Source organism: Lepisma saccharinum, chromosome 19 (genome assembly GCF_977018435.1).
Source record: "Lepisma saccharinum chromosome 19, izLepSacc3.1, whole genome shotgun sequence".
In the NCBI taxonomy this organism is placed as follows: domain Eukaryota; kingdom Metazoa; phylum Arthropoda; class Insecta; order Zygentoma; family Lepismatidae; genus Lepisma; species Lepisma saccharinum.
Window position 1 is genome coordinate 53607782 of NC_139247.1, and position 26080 is coordinate 53633861.

Below are 26080 nucleotides of genomic sequence, written 5' to 3' on the forward strand. Positions count from 1 at the left end.
CGTCAACACACGGGCGAAATCATTGAATAAATCAGAAATTTACTCTGTTAAATTGAACTTTGTTCAACGACTACAACCCCCTTTCATTGGTTTAGTAAATAATTTGCATTAATTACATAATGAAATAAACAATTAATCGTTTCTTTATATCGTTTGGAAGAATTTTGAAAAAAAAAATAGTTGTGGTTTATTCATAATAGATGGCCTTATATTCTCCAATTACAATAATGATATTTTCTTCATAACGTAAGCATGTGTCAGAATTTGTTATGGAAAAAAAATACTGTAATTGGCAATAATTAATTGTATGTAGTGTCAAAAAGTGTAAAATTCAGACACATTTTGATACATGAATGCTCTCCTACAATAAACATAATGAATAATAATAATATTGTTATTAATAGGTGCCAATATATACCATGAGAGGTTCGATACCTGCTGGAGGCACATTGCATAGTGGTTCGGATCCCACTTTAAACTGTAGGCCCAGTCCCGACCGATTACCCCATCTGTGCGTAAAGTGAACAACAATTCAAAATTCAAAAAATATGTACAGTGAGATTGTTTAAAAGCAAACATACACATATTCATTAATTGTAAACTGCTTAATAATCATAACATTTAGTACCCTTTTTACAAATATAATCATTAACATTAAAAAATAGTTCTCACTGTTATTATTAACTGCCTGTAACTTAAAATTTTATTATTCTTGGGCTGTTGAAAGTTGATTCCTTCTCATTGTTACTCTCTATATGAGGCCATGGCTTTGTTGTACTCAGTGGCGGCGATTAGGAGGGGCGAGGGCGCAGTTGCTCCCCCCCTTTTCGCCACTTTTGCCCCCGCACTATGCTAAACCTTATCTACAAAGGGAAATATACTGTCTTTGCCCCCAGTTTTGGAACCTTGCGCCCCCCCGGTTTTGGAACCCGATCGCCGCCACTGAATGGACTCCTTTCGAACAAACAAGTTCATATAGTTGTGCACGTGAATATTTCAAGAACTACTTACGCAGAAATCGAATGAAACATTGGCGTGAGTCAGCGGTCTATCCCGTGGGATAACCATATCGACAACGCCAGATGATGACTTCAAACTAGGGGAGGGGCTAATGCAAGCATGTACGGATTGGGGGAGGTGTTTGCTTTCGTTTCGAAGAGGGAGGGGAGAAGGGTAGTTTAATAGCATACTTTCAGTGTGCAAATTAATATTAAGCCCCACTGACTGTCGCCATAAATCCACCTCTTGTATGCGATCAGCTGTCTCTACAGGGGTTGGAGTTCCACAGGGAGGCCCCATAGGATTCAGTACGTGGACAAATTAGAAACGATGTTTCGATGGCTTTCTATGCTTATTTTGGTGGAAATCGAGCTATTCGAAGCCTATGTGAATATGTTATAGAATATGTCTATTAATATTGCATGAACATATCATTGTTGTTGTTGAGTTATGCTTTAAGTCCACTTTATGCACAGATAGACTAATCGGCACTGAACCTACAGTTTTAGAGTGGGATCCGAAGCACTGTGCAACAAAACACTATATATGCTGACTAAGGCAGTCTATATTTCAGAAAAGTAAAAACACTTAACAACGTGAAGTTGCAACCCTATATTAGGGTCTTCAGACTTGAAACCAAACTAAAATAAAATAGTAATTATTAGTGTTGCCCACGAGACGAGACTTTGGCCTGTCTAGTCTCGTGGAAATGCTGTCTCGTCTCGAAAATATTAGTTTGTCTCATGACACATAGTCAATCTCGTCTCGTCTCGAATTTTTAAAAGCCTGTCCCGTCTCGTCCCGTGGGCAACACTAATAATTACTATTTTATTTTAGTTTGGTTTCAAGTCTGAATACCCTAATAGAGGGTTGAAATTTCATGTTGTTAAGTGTTTCTCTTTCCTGAAATATAGACTGCCTTAGTCAGCATATGTAGTGTTTCATCTGTCATGGAAACAAGATTTAATCGCGTTATAACCCGTGGTTCGACAGCCCTTGAAGGGCCTAGGCTGATCTCCTGACTGTCAATCTCCACAGTCCTACCTAGAGATGTGGAGATCTTCAACCGGTAATGGGTGACGTGGGGTCGGCACGTCGAACCCCCAGCCGCTATAGGAGATTTGCCAGATCGGGTTACGCTACTCACTCGTAGCTCCCCAGTTTCCTCACAATGGTGAGTTTCCACTGGTCGCCCCTTAAACCCGCTCTGATTTTAAAACAAGTTTAGCATATTTAAGATTATTTTAGTTTAGTTTTTATTTATGTCTTAAACATCTTTAAAAACGTATTACAGGGTGAGTCAAACGGCAGGTTACATAGGGATTTATAGTATATCTTCAATCTGTGCACCTTGAACATCAATGCGTTTGTGCACCAGTTCTCCAGAACGTTTTGCAGAACGTCCGTCATAATCATGCCTGCGCATTACACAGTGCGTTCCTTCAGATGCTGGATGTTCTGAATCTTAACTGAGTAGACGAGCGCCTTTAAGTAATCCCAAAGGACAAAATCTATTTGTCTGGAGACCGCGGTGGCCACTCGACGGGACCACGGCGACACAAGGAAACTGGACATTCGACAATTCCTGGACAATTATTAAGTGTGCATGGCGTATATGTACGCTATATGTTTTTTTCAACTATATACGATTTACTGTGGCGTATATAGTCACACAGTAGTTTGGTGAGATAGTTCTAGCTGTAGTAGAAACAAAAAAATAGTAGCAAGAGAGGAAAAAGACGAAAAAGAAGAAAACGAAACTATTTTTTCTCTTCTTCTTCTTTCTTTTCGTCTTTTTGCTCTCTTGCTACTATTTTTTTGTTTCTACTACAGCTAGAACTTTCTCACCAAACTACTGTGTGACTATATACGCCACAGTAAATCGTATATAGTTGAAAAAAACACAAAGCGCATATATACGCCTTCCGTACTACAGCAGCACAATGCAGCGGGCGTACACTGAATTTGACCAAAAATACCCACATTTTCCAGTAGCGACTTGAAGGGGGGACAACACAATAATTGGCATACAAGCCGAATTTTATAAGAGAATAATGGGCGTAAGCAGAGGCACGGCCAAACTGTGGGATTCTCAAGGAATTGGATCTGAACAGAGACGCGGTACAAGCACGGATGAGGGTTGTTAAATATTGGATGCGAGTATCACAAGAGGACCAAACTACGCTGAGGGGACAATGTTTGGAAATACTGACAAGGGAGGAAAACGTTTACAGCTGGGGTCTGGAAGTGCAAAATATCTTATATAATAGCGGAATGGGTTGGGTATGGGAAGAGGGAGGAAGGGGGGGGGGGGCATCTTAACAGAAAATCAAATCAGAGACAGGTTGCTGGACATAGACAGACAAGAAATAATAGCAGACTGCCAAATGAAGACCTCAATCAGGGAACAGCTAAGAGTAAGAGAATGGGGGAAAGCGAAATATATCCAGGTTGTGGGAAAAAAATGAAAGAGGCGCGCTGGCATGGTTCAGATTAGGGGGATGGAAACAACTAAGGAAGAGAAACGAAGCAGGGGAAACGATATGTTCTTTGTGCGATGGGGAGGAGACGGACGAGCATATCCTACTGAACTGCCCTTCTTCACGCGACCTAAGGGACAAATGGATGAAAAACTTAACAGGGAGGGAGGTGATAGAAGTGGTAGACGACAGAATAAAGATAAAGGAAGCGGGGCAGCAAGTGGGGAAATACCTGGGAGAAGTAAGAGAACGGCGGGGGAAAGCTATTAGAGAAGGCAGCGAAATGAGTGATCATGCTCCAGACGAGCCATCTTTATAGCGTAAGTGTGTGCAAAGTAAAATGTATGCGTTTTTTGGTGAGAGTGCAGGAGAAGAGAAGTGGGGCGAGGAAGAAGGAAGAAAGACTGGAAGAAGAACTGTCGAGGGAGGGGAAGAATGTTTATATAGGGGACAAAGTAAGAGACAGCTTAAAAGAAAACTAAATGTAACAAAATATTGTAAAAAAATCAAAACTATGTAGTGCGTACATCCTATGGCTCGCACAAAAAGAAAATAAATCTAAATCTAAATCTAAATTCCACACTTAAGGGGTTAACGATACAAGGAAAACTTTCTATATAACCTGACTTTTAACTCACCCTGTAGTTTGGAAAAGATAAAATTTCAGCCGTGTGTTACTAGTGTAACAATCTGCCAAGTGTAAATTTATACGTCGTATGGTCTGACTTTGTTTTTTTTATTATTATTATTTTATTATTATTGTTTAAAAGCTTTGAATGCCGCCCTCTGTTTATGGTGCCCTAGGATTCAGCCCACCTAACCCACCCCTCGCTACGGGCCTGCCCTTCAGACGCCTGGAATGGAAACACAAGAGTTGTGTAATGCATTATTTGGATTTCCTCTAGCTACTTACCCAATGGGGGGCATTTGTTTACAGAATTTTGCGTCGCAACACTTGTACAAACAAAGACTTGTTCACAGAGACGGGTCCCCTACTATTAGCGAGAGGATTTGCATATGTTTTCGCAACCGGCATCAACACGCTACAATAGGGTAGATGCGGTAATGGAATTTTTCCTTCCACAGAGGGGAGGGTGTAGTGAACAGAATTTACACTTCATTCCTGTCTATAATTGCCGTTGGAATTCAGTGTTTCCAAGTCTAGGATAACGTCGTTGCCTTATAATCTAGGGGTACCAGGTTTTTCAGTATCATGCCAAAATCTCGGTCTTGTCTCGATTTTACGAGATCTGTCTCGGTTTCGCCTCGACAACTCTAGAATGATCTTGTATCGCTCTCGCCAAGCACTCTGGAATGACTGGCCATTTTACACTGTCAAAGTAAAAAACTTCCTATATAACCTGGCTTTTGACTCACCCTGTAGTTTGGAAAAGATAACATTTCAGCAGTGTCCATAAATATGTATTTTGATAGTAATGTTTTGTTATTAACAGTTTTCATACATCTATCTGATAATATCATTGCCGCCTTTTAATCAAAGGGTCCCGGGTTCGATACCCGGTGGAAGCACATAGTGGTTCGGATCCCATTTTAGACTATAGGTCGAGCCTTTCTGTGAATAATGTGGACTTGAAAACAAACAAACAAACCAATTGGATGATAATTTCTCGGAAATATGCAAAAATAGATGAAACATATTCTTGAATTGATGGAACGCATCTTCATATTTCCATGCAGTGTTGCAAATTAGCGTGAAATTTACATTCTACCGTTAAAATTTAACAGCGAGTCTTCTTTAAATTTGAATATTTTTTATTCATTTGGTGTTTTAAGTCCACTTTATGCACAGTAATAGCCTTATTGGGACTGGACCTACAGTTTAAAGTGGGATCCGGACCACTATGTGCCTCTACCGGGTATCGAACAAATTTGAATATTTTGTTAAAATCTCATCATGTCATCACTCGATCTCATCTCGCGATTAGCCAAAAGTAGTAGAAAAGCGAAGTAAAATAAAGCAAATCAATCAATCAAAGTCGTATCAGAATTCCTGCGTGGTTACTACGCCGGTTATCGAACGCGGGACCTTTTGATTACAAGGTGACGACGTTACCACTATGCCATCGTGGAGGCCTCAAATGTGAAATTCATACACAGCGTCCCAACGTTGAAACTCGACATGTTAAGTTTTTGATACCCCACATACAAAGGGGAAAATATGTACAGTCAGCGGCAAGAAAAAGGGGAGAACTAGATCCTGAATTAATAGTTTCCCCGCAAGGCGTTATGTGTGTTGCCTAACTCTACGCGATAAGGGGATTCTAATAGCAAACTTTCCATGGCAAGTTCTGCCACCGCCGTAGTGTTAGGCAACACACATAACGTTATGCGGAGAAGTGAGTATTTCAGGATATAGGTGCCCCATTTTTATTGCTGGTGACTAACTAACTAACTTTCTAGTCTTCTTAAACCGAAGGTTCATGGCTGCAGCAATGCAAGCCATCTATTTGTTCCTATCCTGAGAAAGACCTATTCATTTTTTCCATCCCTACAGATTTCCTTTAGGTCCATCTCAACGTTATCCCTCCATCTTCGTCTTGGCCTTCCTACTGGTCTCTTACCATCAGGTTTCCCAATCCTGTAAACTCTTCTTTCCTCTCCCATTCGTGCCACATGGCCTGCCCACCTAAGTCTTCTTGATTTAATCATTCTAATAATATCTGGAGATGAATACAAATTATGTAGTTCTGAATTATGTAACCTTCTGATGAGTTGCATAGAAAAATCAGACCAGACGCCCATACTCATTACGACTCCAAGGCGTAATCGTAGCTCCAACCCCCTCGAAAGTTATTGCCGTTTCATAATTGAAATCACCCATCCAGTTACGATTCCCCGCCAGCATCTCCCCAGAGCGGTGGAGAGGCATATTTAAGTTGGTCCAGCCCCGGGATGCTGCAAGGAGGGTAAAAAAAAAGAGAAGAAAAAGATGGGATAACATGGAACGGTTAAAGGAGAGGTTCCCGTTCCAGCCAACTCACCTCGAATGACCCCGGATTCATCTCTGGATTCCGAGTGAGTCCTGTCCACGTGACCTGGGAAGCGGCCAGCCTGGTAGCTGAAGCTGTAGGGTACCGGAGGGGTCGGATCCGTTTCTATGGCAACCGTCCCTGGGAAATCGTTGCCAGCCGTCGCGGCGCCTAATATCGTCGCCATGGCAACCGTCTGCAAAAGTAGAGAAAATCTCATCAGCCAGGAGGGAGAGACCGATGCTGCATGTGTTGCGTAAAAGTTGTAACAACGGCACACAACGAAAATACCTTGCATTTCCGGGGACCGTGGACTGGCATGAAAGTAGTTTAATGTGCTTGAATGGGAATATACTCCATATTGATTTACTCCAGGTTCTAATCCTAACTGCGCGTGACGTTTTTATCCCCTTGAGCGTCGTTCACAAGGTGGATGTATCGAAGACAGGGTGTTCGTAAAGTCTTGGACAGTTTTTAAGTAGTCGATCCTCACTTTGAAGCAGATCACTGCGCGAGTTGCTAGTTAGATTCAAAAGTATTGTAATGCATTTTATATATAGGGTGTAACGAAATTACTTGGCAAAACTTTACGAATGGATTCCTCGTCTACAGAGAAGAAATGAAAGTTTGTCAGCATGGGTCCCAAAATGAGTAGTTTCTGAGTTATGCGAGTTTCAAGTATAATCGTACTCCAACACGTTTATTGTCTGAAAGTACAGGAAGAAAGCAAGACTCGAGAAATAGGAAGAAATAAAAAAAGAGATGCTCAAAAAGTTAAAGACAAGCATAGAAAGAATTAAAGAAGGACATGAAACTTAAAAAAACGAAAGAGAAGCACAGCAATAATAAGGAAAGTAACAGAGGGAGAAAGAGAGATGGCGAAGAAAAGAAGCTCAATAAGGAATAAAGAAATATAAAAGGACAAAGAATGACTGAAAATGTGAAACACAAGCAGAGGAAGAAGTAAATAAAGAAACAGGGGAATAAAGGCAGGGTCAAAACTTAATGGGATGACCAGAAAGTAAGGTTCAGGAAATGAAAGAGAAACAAAAGAAGAAACAGAGAAATATATGATAAAGAAGAAACACAAAAAGAAAGAAAGAAATGAGAATCGAGAATGAAAGAATGTAGGATAAAGAAGAATACAAAAAAGAGAGACAAATAGAAGGAGAAAGAAAGAGGAATAGAAGAGGAACGAGAAAGAGAGAGAGAGAATGAAGAGGAAGAAAGGGAGAGAGAGGAAAGGCGAGAATGAGAGAGAGAAAAAGAGAGAGAGCGAAAAGCACAGAGAGAGCATCTTGGTAGACATGACTGCCAGAGAACAGTCCACTTCTGAACCCACACCCATGGACAATTCTCTACCAACGCCACTGTTAAAATTCTGACTACACCTTCCCATACGGCCATGTGGCTGGTGCAACTTTCTATCATGACAAACACCAAAAAAGCTATCAAAATCAAGTCAGGTTGATTAACTCCAACATGGAACAAGTGCCAAAGACTCCCTTGATTGCCTCGGCTCCATAAGCACGGATTACGTTACCTTGACACCAAGAACGTCATGGTTGCCATCGTGTACGCCCCCGTATGAGCTGTCTTGTTTTTAGGTGGAGAATAATTACCAACAGGATGCCGACTGTTGAGCTATTGCGTTGGAACTGATACCTGGTGGTCAGCTGTAGGCAGTGGCGGCGATTAGGGGGGACAAGGGAGGTAGTTACCCCCCACTTTTTGCCATTTTTGTCCCCATACTATGCTAAACCTTATATATAGGGAGACAAATTTATGGTAAATAAAAACTGAGGAGAGCGGTAAATAAAATGTTAGATCAGCGGTATATACCAGCCTTGGAAAAAAAATGGCACACACTTTTTCATCATGAGAGGAAACAACATACAAAAGATCTATAAATTGATAAACTACTTCATTTTTATATACTGTACACATACACAAGTACTTAGCTGTCCAACCAAAAAGAAAACATCAACACAAAATCACTTCATTTCTAAATTGCATATCTCAAGTGATTTATTCATTGTATGTACTTAAAGGATATCCTTGCTGTCCAACAAATAAAATAATCACTACTGCACATACACAAACACATGTTGAAAATCACATGATGATAAACAAAATTCATTCATGACTGAACACAAATGACACCATTGTTTCCCTTGATGTGGGGGAACAAACTAATCTTATCGCTGCTACAGCTAGCAAGTTCAATGAAACTGGAAGTTGAGTAGACATTCGGGGGAAGAAAGGAATGCAGCTGGACAGGGAGCGAAGTTTTCGAACTGAGATTATGTGCATGGGAAATCCCAATTTGCAGCGTCTTCCTGATGTGATCGAAGACAAAACGTTCTTCAGCTGCAAGTGGTAGGAAACTTTAGGCAAACGTTACGTTACAAATCGACAGTTTGCGCGCACAACCTCGATTGCCGGTTTTTGCGTGTTTTCTACTTAATTTGATGATATTTCACGGTTATTTCGCGAAAAAGCCTTCATTTCGTGGAAAAGCACACATTTCGCGTTACTTCGCGAATAAAACTCATGCATATTTCATCATTGGGGGTGCAGTTGAATGCAGAACGTTCAAAATTGCATCTTTTTTCCACATTTCGCCATTTCGCCATTTCGCGCATCGCGAAAATTCAATGTCCCTACTTATATACAAAGGGAAATAAACTGTTTTTGTCCCCCAGTTTGTCCCCAATCGCCGGCACTGGCTGTAGATGTTAGCTGCTTTCTCAACACAAGGGGACAGTACTGGGTGTCTTGTCTTATCTACCTTATCCTTATAATATATAACTTTCCATAATGTGGTCGGAATTTGTGAGTGTAAGAAATGTCCTATCGACCATTCATTTTACAGCGCCACTCTTCATGGGGACAGGGCTAGGTGGACAAAATGTCATTTTAGGTTATCATAAGATAAAAATGTTCTAAAGAAAGCTTGAGGAATTTGAGATTCTGTTCCAGGTTCATTTTATGCGCAGACATGCTAATTGGGACATGCCCTACAGTTTAAAGCGAGATCGGAACCACTATGTGCCCACACCAGGCATTGGCGTACGCAGGATTTTTATTCCGGCATTGTAAAGATGGATAGTACATAGCTTTGTTCTAGGGGGTGGCAAAAACAATAAAATATTTCGTATATTTGGAGCTTTTCATTCTACTAAAATTGTAAAAAAAAAAGTGCTCCCCTGTGCTAAGCACCCCGCCATGAAGGTGTATAGGGGGTGTGGGGTTAGGGCCTCACACCTTCTTGATCACGGCCGAAGGAGAGGGTGATGTGATCAGCACCACGCCCCTGGCCGCCTTTACCCCCCAGAGTTTCCTCCAGGTACCCACTTTATACGACGCTGGTGGGCGCATGAGACGCTTGAACATGTGGAAACATTCCCGGTTCTCCCACGCCGGGGATCGAACCTGAGTCTCTCGCATGGTAGTCAGACGCCATAACGACTGAGCTACCGCGGTTTCATTAAAATTGTACTCGAAGACAAAATTGGTAATCAAGGGGTTTGCATTTACACCTTTCGTTTGTTTCTTCTGTGTTCTAAAATAATTTGAAATTTTTGATTTTCTCAAAATTACTGGAGGAGCTGTAGCTCCATCAGCTCTCCTTCCTTGCGTACGCCAGTGCCACCAGAAAAAGGGGAGAAAGGAGAAAATTAAACCCAAACAGAGAGAGAAAGAAAAAAGATATAATGAAAGAGAAGAGAGCTAGCAAGGAATAGAAAAAACAAGAGGACACGCAAAACAGATAGAGAGAGAGTAAGGAAAAAGAAAACGAGTCAGAGAGAAGGAAGAGAAATAACAGAAGAATGAAAGAGAGAGAGGGAGAGAAAATAAAGAAGGAACAGACGAACAGTATGGAAATCGGAGAATAAGAAATGTTCAAATACAGGCGAAGTAAGCACGAGGAGAGAAGGGCGACATGAGCCCCTTCAGTATGTAAGCAAGCATTCACCGCATATGTGCTACTAACAGACCGAGGCAACACGTAACACACGTGTAGCTTGACATGTCTGTTCGGTTCGAAAGGTTGCATTTATTATTGAGGGAGCTTTCAGACCGAAGTGACAAGTGACAGGCTACAGTTGCAGTGGCGTCGCGTGCGGTTCGCATGCGAGTGTTCACAATAATGTTTTTGTATTGAATGCAAATTTACTCCTCTCCCTTGTAACTTCATCTTCAATTGAAAAAGTGAGAATAACAGTTCAATTTATTTTAACAATTTTCCCCCAAATTCACGCTATATTTGAAGTAATACAAGAAGATCCTAGGGGAAATTGTCCCCCTACCCCTTAAAATCCGCCAGGTTTAGCGAATTTTCGCTAAAGTTTGCAACTATGTAGCACAGACATTTTCGAGTCCCCCTAGACATGCCTTGTACATGCTGCACTCTGGTGCCGAATGTAAGAAGTATTTCCGCTTGCATGAGTGTTCGCATAACGAAGTGAACATCTTCGGGGATATAGTGGCCAACAACCTCTTAGCTGTCAGCTCTATGCAACACGCACAGCAATTGTGTTCAACGCCCTCCGTGGAACACCGTGGGAGTCAGTGTTACCAACTATGTAGAGGAGTTATCGACGTGAACGAGTCGTGTCAGAGTAAATTGTGTGTATATACTCGTACATCAAACATAGTATTTCTTCGAATAAATATACGTATGTGTGTGTGCATTTAATATGTACGTAATTTAAGACATATACATGAGTGTTCGTGTGCTCATGCGAACATTATCAGGCGACGCGTCTGTACAGTTGTCGCTTGGAAGCGAACCCTCACTAATCAATATAACCTTTCGAACAGACACAATAAGCTGCACGTGTCGCTTGTCACTTGGATGTGAACACCCACTGTCGTTTGTCGCCTGTCGCTTCGGCCTGAAGTCTCCTTAAAACAGAGAAAATAAGTTCCAAGGCTACAAAGAAGGCACAAGACAAGAAAAAAGAGAAACAAGAATTAGATGGGAAGAAGAAGAAGGCCTTTTATGTTACTCCTGAGAGGGGGGGGGTACTGAATGTCCCAGCTCTATAATGCTTCTTGTCTCAGCGATTATTTCCAATATTCTTATTTGTTTACATATTGAATTAATATCCTCCATCTTCTCCATACTTATTCATTGACGTACACAGGGTTTTCACAAGAAGGTGTTTTAAAATACACTTCTGTGCATTTAAGTTTTTCTGGATATTACAAATGAAGGATCAGGTAGAAAAATACAAGTAAGTCAATTTGCTGTCATCAGCGAAATAGCGGTGTCATTCCCTGCCAACTTCTCAACGTTCTTTCTTTTTGAGTAACGTTTTGTAATTAACATTCCTTTTTCTGAAGTTTAACCCGACTTGACTTACCGTTTTTTCGGCCCCGAGCCTTCAAATAACTGCTGTTCCACATTGCTTGAACACAGAAAGATAAGAAGAATACAAAGTACATACGAGGTGTGGCTAGAAATAAAAACGGATTGATATTGCTGTCGACAAACGGCAAGCGCGTCAAGGTCAAGCGGTGCATGAGTGTATAACGTGATATCCTGCCTATCGACTGTGTGATTGCCCAGGGTGCGCGGCGCTCAGTTTCGCTGTAGCTTGTGGAGGAAGTGAACCGTACATCTGTGCTCCGTAGGAAAAATGTTAAGTGTGAAAGTGGAACAGCGTATCAATGTGAATTTTCTTATGAAACTCGGAAAATCCGCCACAGAAACTTATGGTTTGTTGAAGGAAGTGTACGGAGATGAGTGTTTATCACGCGCGCAAGTGTTTGACGGGTTTCAAAGGTTTAAAGAGAGACAAGAAGTGACCGCGGATGACTTGCGTCCTGGACGGCCTTGCACGTCAAAAACGGAATCAAACATGCAAATGTCGGTGAATTGATTCGAATTGGGTACCCGAAGGTCAAACTGTCAACCAACATTATTTCATTAAGGTGCTGACGACCCTTTGTGAGCGAGTAAGAAGATTACGACCTGATTTGTGGAAAAGCAAGTAATGGATTCTTCATCAGGAAAATGCTCCTGCCCACACGGCCATTGTCAGTCAAGGCTTTTTTTGGCCAATCATGGGATAACAGTGTTAGAACATCCACCCTATTCCCCGGATCTTGCTCCTTGCGACTTTTTTTTATTCCCAAAGGTCAAATTAGCACTGAAAGGAACCAGATTTACGACCGTAGGATCTGTGAAAAGAAAAACGACGGAGGTCATGAACATGGTTTCAGAAAATGATTTCCAGTAATGGAAGATTCGTATGGAGCGGTGTATCGATAGTGCAGGGGAGTACTTTGAAGGGGATAATGTTCGTATTGTACAAAATAACCAATAAAAGATTTTGTAGCAACAGTCCGGTTTCTTTCTAGCCACACCTCGTTTTCTACGCAAGTTGTTCCCTTTTAGAACACAGCAATAGAAGGAGATATTAAAAATCACTCATCAGTGAGATACAATTAGAAAATCTTCAGAGTTTTCCTTAGAAACAGCAATGAAGAATTTCCCTCTTTTCCCTTCACACAAATTGCTTCAAAATTTCCCTACACGGAGGGAAATTTCTCTCTACATTTTCCATCACTTGTTTTGAAGTGATATTGTGCTCCCCACGTGGGCGGTGAAGGTAGCTAGGAGACGCGGGGGTGGCAGAGGGTGTTGTGCCGCGATGCAGCCAATCTTAGAGCAAAACAGATAACAAGAAGAGCTCTCCACAATGGAAGAAAACTTTCGATAAGAAAGTTTCTCTTGGCTATAGTTCAAAGTTGGCGAAATGTCGTCTGCGTATTGGCGTTCATCTCGAAAGAGTCTGGACAGAAAATTCTCCATCGAATGCTAGCCTCAGGAAAATCTGCACATGTTATTAGTATGAATCTTATTTACTTATATCGTTTATTTTACACTAATAATGGACTCCTAGATCCTGAAACACTGACCCCCTTGCAATGCGTTATGTGTGATGCCTAACTTTCGGCGATAGCAGAACTTCCTATTGAAAAGCTGCTATTGAAGTCGGCTCATAGCCGTAAAGTTAGGCAACACACATAACGCATTGCAAGGAGGTCAGTGTTTCAGGATCTAGGTGTCCCCATTATTATTGTCGGTGACTGTATACCGGGTGGTCAGAATTAAAGTTACTCAACTCAGAGCCCTCTGTAGCCTGTTTGAGGCATCGTAGAACTCTGAAATTTGGTGAATCCACTATGCAGACCATGGGGAAGAGGATGGCGATAAAAAAAAAAATAGTTCAATTTTCCGCCACCAGGTTGAAATGTGGCGCTGTACGTCCATGATGTGTTGTATTAATGAGGTAAACTGCTCCAATTGGTTATGGATTTGCCTTTACCTTGCAATCTTGCAATAAACGAGAGATTATTTCCTCGCAACTTCCAGCCACTAACAAATGTCTTTCCAATTAATAACTCAGCTAAATCACTTAACGTGTCTAGAGGCTTGATTGATTTGCTTCATTTTACTTCGCTTTTTTCGCCACTTTTGGCTAATCGCGAAGATGAGGATGAGTTGTGATATGATGAAACTAATGAAGGGACACTCACAAAAAACACCCATGCCCAGGCCGGGATTAAAATCCTGTATCCTGACGTCATAATGCGCTGTGCTAACCACTCCGCCACGGCGGACAGAACACGACACGAGCCCCGGAGATGTACTGACGCCAGAGCCTCGTTAGCCTGCAAGACTTCGGTTACCGGTGTGTACCACATGGAAGGGAAGTTGACTTTTTGGTTCCTTCTCAGAAGGTAACTCGTACAGTCACGGACATTTCTGGGTTGTAACGATCAATGGGATAGTTACAACACAGTAGTGTCCGTGAGTGTACGAGTGTGAAGGTGGATGTAAAAATCGTCCTTACGTGAAAATTTGTCTTGATTTCATTTTTCTTATTTAGCGTCGCTTTTATTCCACTTAGGTAGTCGTGGCGATGAGGATGAGTGACGATATGATGAAATTGATTCACAAAGAACACCCAGGCCAAAGCTGAAACCCGGGACCCCTGGCGTCGTAGAGCTCTGAGCTAACCACTCCGCCACTGCTTTTACGTGAAAATGTCATCAACCTTTCGCAAATACAGGGTACCATGGTGTTTAACACTCCTTCACTGTAGTTTGCAAATGATTACGTAAGGGATGTGTACAGTTTTGATATAACCGCACACCGTAGTTTCCCTCCGTGGTTTCGGACGCAGTTCTATGACTTCCGGCATACTCCCCCCATCCGTATGCAATTAACTGAAAGCTCTCCACGCTCGAGTGACTGAAAATTCCAAAGTTTGTTTCCCTAAGGTTGCCATAGAAACAAAATGTCATAGGATCCTTCCTCTCTGTTGATGCGTGCGGGGTAAAAAGAGGAGGAAATTTGTGCGTACAGCTCCTCTGCGTTATTGGAAACGCACTACTTACGCAATCTGTTCGGGCGAAAAGGAACACGAGATAATATGGATACTCACGCCCTTGTAACCGTCTCTTCAATGCTGTTTATTGTGTTTCCTTAATGACGAAAGTAAAGATTGAAGAACGTTGGCGAAGTCTCGTCTTGTCCGTCTCGTTCTTGTATCGAATTACAAATGCCTCTCTTGTCCTCGGTCTCTTCTCGATGTCTGAAAAACCTCACCGATGGCGTAGTGATATCGTCGATGCCTTGTAATCAAGAGGTCCTGGGTTCGACACCAGTCAAAGCACATATAGTGGTTCGGTTCCTAGTTTAAACTGTAGGACCAGTCTCAATTAGCCTATCTGTGCATAAAAGGAGACTTAAAACTCAAACTCCATTTCTGAAAGTCTGTCTCGCTCCTGTCTGAGGTCTCCAAACACATATAACCATTGGAGAGAGGTATTTCTTGAAACAACCCGTGAAACATCAAGATATTATGTACACACACACACACACACACACACATATATATATATATATATATATATATTTTCACATACATATATAGTTCCGCCTGCAGACCTCCGTGACGGAGTGGTTAGCACAGCGTGCTACGGTTCGAATACCGACCTTGGCGTGTGTTCTTTGTGAGTGTTCCTTCATCAATTTTATCATTTGGGGCCTCCCCGATGGCGTATGGATAACGTCGTCGCCTTGTTCGTAGTGTTGCCCACGAGACGAGACGAGACGAGACTTTGGTCTGTCCCGTCCCGTCTCGTGAAAATGCTGTCTCGTCTCGTGTCTCGTCTCGAAAATATTCGTTTGTCCCGTCTCGTGTCCCGTCTCGAAGGGTTCTGTCTCGTCTCGTCTCGTCCCGTCTCGTTTTGTCCCGTCTCGTCTCGTAAAAGTGATCCGGGATATCATGCCAACAAAAGTCAAAAGTAGCAGAAACACGAAATATTTTTCCGGAAAGTGGGATAAAGCTCCAAATATTTTACCCATTGCGTGGTGAGAATAAATAAGGTTCGTTAATCATGAGGACATTAATATTAAAAATGTAGTTTGTTGGTTACTGATTGCTAGGTATCTTATGAAATCTACCTTGTGTTTTTTCTCGCTTCCATACAACTGTCTATCCATCGTACATAAGTGAGTGCTCTTTTTCATTACTGCTATACCTTTTGGAAGTCTTGAAATGTTTTCCAATAGACCTTCTTTCTTTCTGAATGTCGAACTTCCGTGCACAATGAAAATGTACATTTTTTTCTTTAAATTCTAAGCTTGGCGCTGGGGAGCAACAAAAAAGTTTTTAAATGTGTAGTACGAACACAAAAGACTATTTAAAATTTCAATATTTAGTATATTACAAATAGAAAGCATTTATTGTTCTTAAATATTGTTAAACATCTTCTATGACATAAGTTTCAAAAAGTGTTTCTTTGGGATATTGTGCTGTTTCTTATGCCCAGCTTATGACGCACATACTTCTTTGTTTTCCCTTTAGCATCCAAGTCCGGTACCACCACCGCTTGATAAAATTTATCCTTCGGCAGGCACGCATCTAGAAATATATGTCGGGGGAGGGTGTCTGAGCCAAGTGTTTCAGAAAAAATGATAATAATAACATTAACGACAACAATTAAGCAAATGTTTAAATTAATGCATTAATATAATTCATAGGTCTATTCACTTGAATATTTAAATTAATCAATTATATTATTGTTATTGCATGACATGTTACAAAGATGGTAGAAGAATAGTAATATAACAGCACGAATATTAGCTAATATCTAGCTTACTGTAGTTAAGATCGTCAAAATCTGCATAAAAACAGCTGTCCTGGCAAGAAAATTAATGTCAAAAAGGTGATGAATTGAATATTTGCTGAATAACAAAAAAAGATGTTACATCCAGTTGACGAAAAATAAAGTTCCTGATTAATATTTTATGCTCATTATTATAAGTAGTAGCATACATAAAACTTCATTGATACTGTCATTCAAAGCAGTATGATCCCAATAGAATCCTTGTTTTCTAGTAAGTTCGGCAGGAATATGTAACCCTCGATTATGCTAAACAAATATATTTTTTGTTTAGCTAGAGCAAGGCCCCAGGAGGATGCAAGAAGCCTTTCCTGCAAAAGTGTATGTTTTACGAAGCGAAGAAACGTGACAAAACCACCACGTATGGAAGGCAAACCTGCATTAAGTTTATATCGCACGTTTAAAGAGCCGTGCCTCCTGAAGTTATAAAAATCCCAACTTCAATGATTCTTTTAGACATGCTATAGTTGAAAAAAATATGTTTAGATGCACCCAAAGTGCATCATTATCAGATTATGCATATAACGTGTTATTGGAATCAACATATTTGTGTAAATTGGGTGCCTCCCCGATGGCGTAGTAATAACGTCGAGGTCTTGTAATGAAGGGTCCTCGCGTCGATACTCAATGGAGGCACAAAGTGGATCGGATCGCACTTTAAACTGTAGATCGGTTCGCGATTTAGCCTATTTGCGAATCAAGTGGACTTAAAAAAACAAAAAAAAAAACAATATCTACCTTAAGAATATTAGAATAAACTAATTCACCCGCAGGTAAGTCAAATTTCACATATCCTTCTTCATCCTCGTTCATAGACTTCCTGCAATACTCTTGTGTTGCATCCCACCAGGTGCGAAAAATGTGAAGTTATTATTTCCCCGTACTGCGTTATTTCTTTTCATAACAGTAAGGCTAAATTCTCGTTTTATCTGAACTTTTAAAAAATGTGCAAAATACGTCTCTATCTTTAAACAACCACCCTTTCCCATGTATGTGTAAAATAATCCCACTCTGTCTCAGAAAACCTCTTCCTAAGATCAAATGAAGGAAACAACTCTCAAGTCTCAACAATTATAAATTCTTGCTTAAATTTCCTATCATTTATACAAACAGTAGCACATATCACGTCCTTTGGTGCAACACTGTCAACAGCTAATGTTACTTTCCTCGTCCTAATAAATTTACTTCCAACCAGTGACGGCGCCAGGGAAATTTGACTGGGGGGGGGGGGAAGCCTGGCAACAAAATATTGTAAGGAGGCAGTCACATTAAAACTCCCGAAAACACTACATATATATATATATATACTTATATAATAATACTAATTATTATTATTATAATTATTATTATATTCATGTATGGTGTTTTGTGTGTGTCTTTTATTTAGAGTGGACGTTTACTGCCTAAATTTACTTCTTGATTACGAGTTTATCTCCACATGAATGATTTTAATAAAGACATTAATTCTTGTTTATTGGTAAGTTGCGTTGTCACGAGTGGCCAGTTCAGTATTAAAAGACGTTCATAATTTTATAATTCATCGTCTTTCTTGAGATGAAACTACTGATATAAATATTTAAGTTATAAGATAATAATATAAATGATGAAAATAATGCTTCTAAGAGTTTAATTTTCTTGCAAAATAAACGTGACGTTGGAAGAAATTAATCTTCTTAAGTATTAGAAACAATGTGAGGCACTTAGTGAAGTGCAATTCTCCTGTAGGAGAATTCTGCTCTATGTGCTTTGGAGAACACATTCCGCACCTTTGGTACGTTCAGGACTTGACATTTCTTCTCAATGGCAAGAACAGCCAAATGAGGCAGTTTGCATCCAGCATCCTGTTTCGAGCAAGCCTTTTCAAAGATTTTAAGGACAACCATCTTCGTAACGCTGAAGAGTTTTGGGCAAAATTTGTGTTTCACCTTTCAGGGAAATGTTATCACAGGATAAAAAATCAGACAAAGGTTACAGTTATCTCATAATTCAAGAAATATTCTGACCCTGGCAATACTTACTCTTACTCTACCACTCCAACGTATGTCTGTGCTACACAATTACAGACACCGATGGAGTTCGTGAGAAGAAGTTCTTCGATTTTGATATGTACGAGAAAGAACGAACCTGCATCTAATGATTGAAGAGTGGCAAATCCTAATAAGCATTCTTTTACCTGGCAGCGATATGTTTTGAATCGAATTTAAGTGTAATTTGCATTTTAAGGTTCACGTTCAATACATTTCCAAATAATATCATTCCCTCATTAACTTCAAGAGTATCGAAGAAATTCCCTTTGTTAAGGTTTCCTCAGACTCATCATCTCGAAATTCAAGTCCCTGAATAGTAAGAAACCGCGATGAATCCACAACAACAGACAAGTAGTGTCTGGTTTTCTTCCATCACCTTTGGTCCTGGGTTCGATACCCAGTGCAGGCACTTTAAACTATTAGTCCAATCCCGATTGGCTTTTCTGTGCATAAAATGGACTTACAACACCAAATCAACCAACCAACCAAATCTTGAATCAACTTTGAATGTCTTTTAATAATTAGCGTTGTCACTAACGACCACGATTACAATAATAAGCCCGTACTACAGATGATGTCTTGTGGTCCTGAAAATATTCGTGATGTTTTAAAATCCACATTCAACACTTTTCCCCAGTTCTTAAGACTGGGTAAAACTTAGGTTAATCTCGGCTATTACAGGACATAAATGAATGAGAAATCACCTATGCCCGGGTCGGCGCTCGAATCTTGAACGAAAGTCACATACACATAGCTCTATACACTAAACAAATTAATATTTGTTAATGAAGTTGGTATTATAAGCAGAAAAGTGATATCATGCAGAATACACCACTTTGAAAAGGTGAAAATCGTCATACTCTTATAAATGAACTCTCTTATTATTCGATATTTAATTAACTTCAGTTGGAGGGCCCGGGGGGGGGGGGAGCGAAGTGTCCGACATGGGGCGTCCCCCTGCCTCCTCTGGCGTCGTCACTGCTTCCAACCCTCTAATAACTTCGCTGCTGATAGCCTCACCTTCGAAATGGAAGCTTGTGTGTCGGCGAATAATACAAAGAACTTGTGTTCACTGTCCCTCTTTCATTCAAAGTCTGCCGTTTTCCTTTTCAGCTTTTCCTGCAAAACTTCCTGTCAGCAAGCAAAGCAAATTACAGAATTTTTATTGCCCCTCCCTTGCATCAACCTTCATTCCTACTTTAGGCCTGGATTTATGGCACTTACCCGCTACTGCAGGTCAACCTCGCCCCTATGTTTGGTGTTTGTCCCCTGAAGCAACGGTGTCCATTGTTCAAAGCGAAACCTCTGTCAGTGGGGAACTGCGAAAAATAGTCTCGGAATACACCCTGTCCGTAAACAGGCTCCCGCCACCCTGACATTGGTGTCAGCTTCCCTCTGAAGTTTGATAAAACTACTTTGTGAAATTTGTTTAGTAACGATTGAAAATGTAGACAGTAGATACTATATGTATTTTGCTCATAAACTTGAAGGCTAAATTCACAGAATAAAAAGAACAGCTACAACATTCCTTCATCTAATTCACAGAAAGGCTAATCGGGACTGGACCCACACTTTAAAGTGGGATTCAAATCACTATGTTCCTTCACCGGGTATCGAACCCGGCACCCCTTGCTTACAAGGTGACGACGCTACCACTGTACCATCGGGGAGTCCCCAAGGAACAAAGTTTCCTTCTACGACGATTATACAGAACTTAGTGCACTTCCTTCATTTGAAATCTATTCTATATCAGCCTCAGTATTTCGTTATTACAATCCAAGGAATAGTATTCTCCTTAAATAAGAAATACATAAATAAAAAAAAGAATTGGAAATAATCTTCAAAAGGACGTAAAAAAATCGAATCCAACTACCTGGAGAATGCCTGAGGGAAATAACAAGAATTTTCTCAACAAAGACATATCCGAAATTTCCATAACATTCTAATAATTTCGCAACCCGTGCAAATAATCATGTGGTAAAATCTTGTCGTGGTTCCCAGTAAACACTAAAATCACCAAATTACTTATTTCCATATTTCCCGTATTTTCTCCTCCTCTTTAGCTCTCAGCTGTTCGGAGTGGGATAATGCAAGATTATTTGTCCCTAATTATCTCCTTCTCTTAGTCTTGCTAATATCTTGGACTCCTTAATAACTTTCCCAACAACTCCTTATCAATTTGTACTGCCATGTTTCCCACAATGTTTTTCCTACTTCCTAATAACATTCACTTCTGTACACCCTTTGATGTAAACATTAAATAATAATAATAAACCCTATCCGTCGGTCCGTTTATCTTTCAAACCTATAGAGCTGAGACTTTTTTACAAGATAAACCTCGGACGCAGACACTCCACGATCTTTTGGCCCCTCCTTCCACCTTCTCTACCTGCCCTTTTACTTGATGTTATTCAGAATTATATTAGTGTCTGGAGTACTATCGTTACATAAAGTTATTAACCTGGAATAAATTGGAAAACAAAAATGGGGAGTAATGCTATGTTTCGAAAGAGTATTGAAAATAAGTTTAAGTATTCATTCATTCCTTTCTTTTGACTTAATACACGGTTATCAACGTTTCTAATTGAAATACTTTATTCCAAGCAAACAAGTATTTGCAACTGATTAAATATTTTGCTTTTATTTTTTCGAGACATTCGAGACGAGACGAGACTTTTCAAAAGCCGTCCCGTCCCGTCTCGTGTCTCGTCTCGAAAACGAGACGAGAAAGGCATTCCGTCTCGTCCCGTCTCGAATTTCAAAAGGCTTGTCCCGTCTCGTGTCTCGTCTCGAAAACGAGACGAGACACGAGACGAGACGGGACATGTCCCGTCCCGTGAGCAACACTACTTGTTCGATATCCGGTGGAAGCATGTAGTTGTTCGGATCCACTTTAAACTGTAGCCTAAACCGATTAGCCTATCTGTGCATAAAGTGGACTTAACCTTTACTTTCTCAATGGTCTATGAGTGTTCCACCCACAATATAGCCCGATGGCACACTCATGGACCATCGTGCTAATTAAAAAGTTCATGTGCTTTTAGGACCTTCATACTTGTATGGCAGGTTGTAAACACTGACAGATGTTGAGATAAAACTTAGAAATATCATGTGGAAGAAAACCCACCCACCCAGGACCCTCTCCCTCCCCCCTTGACTCCAAAGTTACGCATGGACCCTGGCGCGAATTTTAAATTTGTACACTTATTTGACATAAAATGTTATATCCCGTAGACTATTTGACCAATCTATTTCGGGTAACTTTTGTTTTGCAGCTAACACATCAGGACATACAAACGTGCAGAAATTAAAACGAAAAAGCCAATAAGAGGGGTTGGGTGGGCCGCGGCCACCAACTTTCAATTTTAAAAAAGCATAAAAATGGGGAGTTTGCCCCTCTTTCCCAGCTATTTTGGGAAGGGGAGGCAAACTTTAGCCTTATTTTCAAAGCATGGTCCTTCTCAACCGAATGGAAGTCATTTCATGTTCCTGGGCGCATTATATTATCGAATATGTGAAAAAAAACTCCTAATTTTTATGATTCTTTTCATTGAAAGTTGGGGGCCGCGCCCCACCCAACCCCTCTTATTGGCTTTGGCGTTTTGATTCCTGCACGGATGCATGCCCTGATGTTCTAGCTGCAAAACAAAAGTTACCCGAAGTAGATTGCTCAAATAGTCTCCGAGATATAACGTTTTCTCTGAAATAAGTGTAAAATTTAAAAATCACGCGCAAAGGCGGCGGCCAGAGAGAGGTTACTTTCGAAAACCCGCTCGGCGGTCTAAAGGTTAAAACGGCAGCTCAAACTTATCACTTCATCCACAACGTCGTAACTAGCCAAAAGTGGCAGAAAAGCGACGTTAATAACAATAATATTACTATTATTATTAACGATGTATAACTATTAAAATTTAGCTATGCTTGGAATGCTGAGAGTTGAAACCCCATTATTTCTCTATATATACAGTCATCGTCGCGATTAATCAGAAGTGGAGGAAAAGTAACGTAAAATAACCAAATCAAGCAAGCATCCCGTCAAGAGGAATCCCATCCCATAGTAGAGATGTTAGTAGAAGCATACAAGCGTAACTTACCAATCTCAAGGTGCACATCTTTCCAGTCTTGTCCACAGGTATGGTGAGCCGTGCAGCAACTGAGCATAAGTGAAAGTGAACCAGCTAAAAGAAAGGTGTCCCTGAGTCCCCCGCCCTTCCCCTCTCTCCCCTCGCTAGCATGATCTCATCGTTTTCCCTCTCATAAGCCGATTCCAGAAGGTTCTATCCAGGAATTTGTTATGCAACATTCGGATACACTGGAGCAACGCCATCCTCTGGATACCTCGCGGCTAAAATGTCTTCAGCACTCTGAAGATCGCGATAAGCTTCGTTGCAAATGCATAAACCTTATGGGCTGGTCAATGGAGATGACGGTTTGACCTCGATACAAGGGCCGTTATTATTTACTGGTGAAATATAGTTATTTTCGATTTATAACGATCGTTTTCTAAGAAGTATTTGCGAGAAAATGCCGTGGTCAGGTTTTGTGAGGATGCATTTAAGAGAGCTTTGAGACCAAAGCGACATATGTGGCTTGGAAATAAACCCTTAATGATAAATGCAACCTTCCGAGCACTTTGATTGATTGATTTGAGCTTTTACTTCGCTTTTGTGCCACTTTTAGCCATTCGCGAAGATGGGTATGAGTGATGATATGATGAAATTGATGAAGAAACACAAACAAAGAACACCCATGGCCAGACCGGGATTCGAACCCGGGACCTCAGGCGTCGTAGTGCGCTGTGATAACTACTCCACCACGGAGGTCGGACTGGGCTGTTTTCTCATCGTGTCGCCTCGGTCTGTTGTACATGCATTCGCGTTGAATGATTTGCTTTAGACTGAAGGGGCCCGTGTCGCTTCTCGCTTGCCGATTCGGTGTGAGCGAGATTTAAGACCGAAGCAGCAAGCAACACGGAGAATTCACACCGAAGCGATACGAGTCCCTTCAGTCCAAAGTAAAACATTCACCGCACATGCGCGAACAACAGACAGAAGCCACACGATGCACTGTATTGAGAAAACAGGCCCTGTCCGAGCAACACGTCGTGTCGCTTCTGTTTAAAAGGTTGCATTTGTTTCTGAAGGTTGGTTTCCAAGAGACACGTGTTGCTTGTTACTTCGATCTGAAAACCCTCTTTGGGATTGTATTGAGCGTCTTCTCTCTTTACATGTGTAGGGCGGCCTAAAAAGTAAGCGAATTCCTAGCTACTCAATGTAAGAGGTATGAAAAATCTGCAAGTGATGAAACTGGAGGCTACAGTGTTTTACATGCCGATTAAAGCAGAGAACAATGAATGAAATGTGTGTGTGTGTGTGTGTATTTTTTAAAAATTCAGATGACTACATTATTAACACTTTTTGAAGTTGATAGGAATTTCTCATTCTCGTCTACAGTAAAGGAATCAGAATTTTCTCACTCGAAAAAATTGAATTGAATTTGAAATCCACACACAACAATTGAGAAGTGCATTGTTGCAGTACATAGTAACATTGTGTTCAATAATACCATTCGATTACCGCAGTAATAAATACGTTTGCTTGAAGAGTTAGTACAATGAAGAATTAGACAATTGACATTGGTGTCCAGTTTTCGGTGCGTCTTGCCTATGATTTAAGTATCTTGCCTGAACACCAATGTCAATTGTGAGGTTTTCCAAATGTAAGTTATTTTTTAACTATGACTTGTTTGTTTTGCTTTCCAGGTACTCTCACCAGCATAGCAACTTTCACCAGTACTGGAGGCGCCCTTTTTAACCCGAATGCTAACTCAGGGTCATATTTGAACGTGACAAGCTGCCAATTCTTAGACAGGTAAGATTAACAGATATGCATCTTGAAACTATACTTATGGCAATATTGATGTTTCATGAATATGACTGTTCAAATGGCAAGGCTGATGATACTGTAGTCTCGTGTCTCCTCCTTGTCTCGGTCCCCAACATAATATTACAATTAGAACACTATTAAGCCTTGTTTCCATGATATGAAAAACTCAATATGCTGACCAAGGCAGAAATTTATTTTATTATAAAACATAAACTAAACGTAACGTTTAAACCTTCTAGCAAGGTCTTCTTCAGACTCTGCACCAACTACAGAGTATGAAGTACATTTGTACTTGGTACAGAGTCTGATTGATGGATTGATTTGGTGTTTTAAGTCCACTTTATGCACAGTAAGGCTAATCGGGACTTGACCTACAGTTTAAAGTGGGATCCGAACCACTATGTGCCTCCACCGGGTATCGAACCCGTGACCTCTTGATTACAAGGCGACGACGCTACCACTGCGCCATCGGGGAGGCCCTGGTACAGAGTCTGAAGAAGACCTTGCTAGAAAGTTGAAACGTTACGTTTAATTTATGTTCTATAATAAAATAAATTTCTGCCTTGGTCAGCATATTGAGTTTTTCATAATGTTACAATCTCGTCTTGTGTTGAGTGTCTTAATAGGTACAAAAGTACTTAATAACGCTAATTATAACATTCAGTTTCTGTACAAACCTGTTCAGATAAAGTGCCACATTTTATAATGTTGAAGTATGTGCCACTTTTTTTTAACAGGTGTGTACATTAAACTACAATATGTGCAGTTCGAGAGCATATTACGGTGGAAAGGCATCGTTCATCGATGAAAATCATAAAAATGGTCAATCACTACGTAAAATTTCCTTATATTACTGCACAGCGTGATTCATGGATATTTTTCTTTTTCACCATTTACCCAGGTAGCAGGCCTACACGTATATGATTTTCCATATTTATCATTCATAGTATCTAATTACGCATTTCGAGATACGTCCAGATAATGTCTTGACCCTCCGAAAAGTCTTACCAAATTCAAAATTAAATAAGCAAATATTACTTGTTTACTGTTGCATAATATGAAATTGATTTATTTTGTCACAGCTTACACAAAGTTAAGAATTAGTTTGTGACAGCTTTGCGTTGACAGTGCCTGCGAAAATTTATGTGCACCACTATTAATAATAATACACATCAAATAATCGTCAAGGGCCACCCAGATGGCGCAGTGGTAGCGTCGTAGCCTTGTAATCAACGGGTCCCGGGTTCGATTCCCAGTGAAGGCACATAGTGGTTCGGATTCAACTTTAAACTGTAGGTCCAGTCCCGATTAGCCTTTCTGTGCATAAAGTGAACTTAAAACACTAACTCAATCAATAATCATCAGGAACTTTATTTTTCATCAGCTGGACTTAACAACCTTTTCGGAATTCATTTTTCAATCCACTGAAAATTGTCTTTGACATTAATTTCTTTGGTAGGACAGCTGGCCTTACACAAATTTCAGTG

General features: G+C 40.5%; 1 protein-coding gene across 1 annotated transcript in view; it reads right to left on the reverse strand.

Moving 5' to 3' along the window:
- LOC146003158 (larval cuticle protein A2B-like) overlaps positions 1 to 22850 on the reverse strand; it is a 28597-nt gene extending 5747 nt beyond the window's left edge. Inside the window, exons 1-2 of the mRNA XM_083141340.1 lie at positions 22803 to 22850; positions 6482 to 6665 (exon numbers count right to left, since the gene is read on the reverse strand). Of these exons, the coding sequence (XP_082997466.1) occupies positions 6482 to 6665; positions 22803 to 22820 (202 nt within the window). The 5' untranslated portion in view covers positions 22821 to 22850. The remainder of the gene's footprint in view (positions 1 to 6481; positions 6666 to 22802) is intronic.
- Positions 22851 to 26080: the final 3230 nt, after the last annotated feature.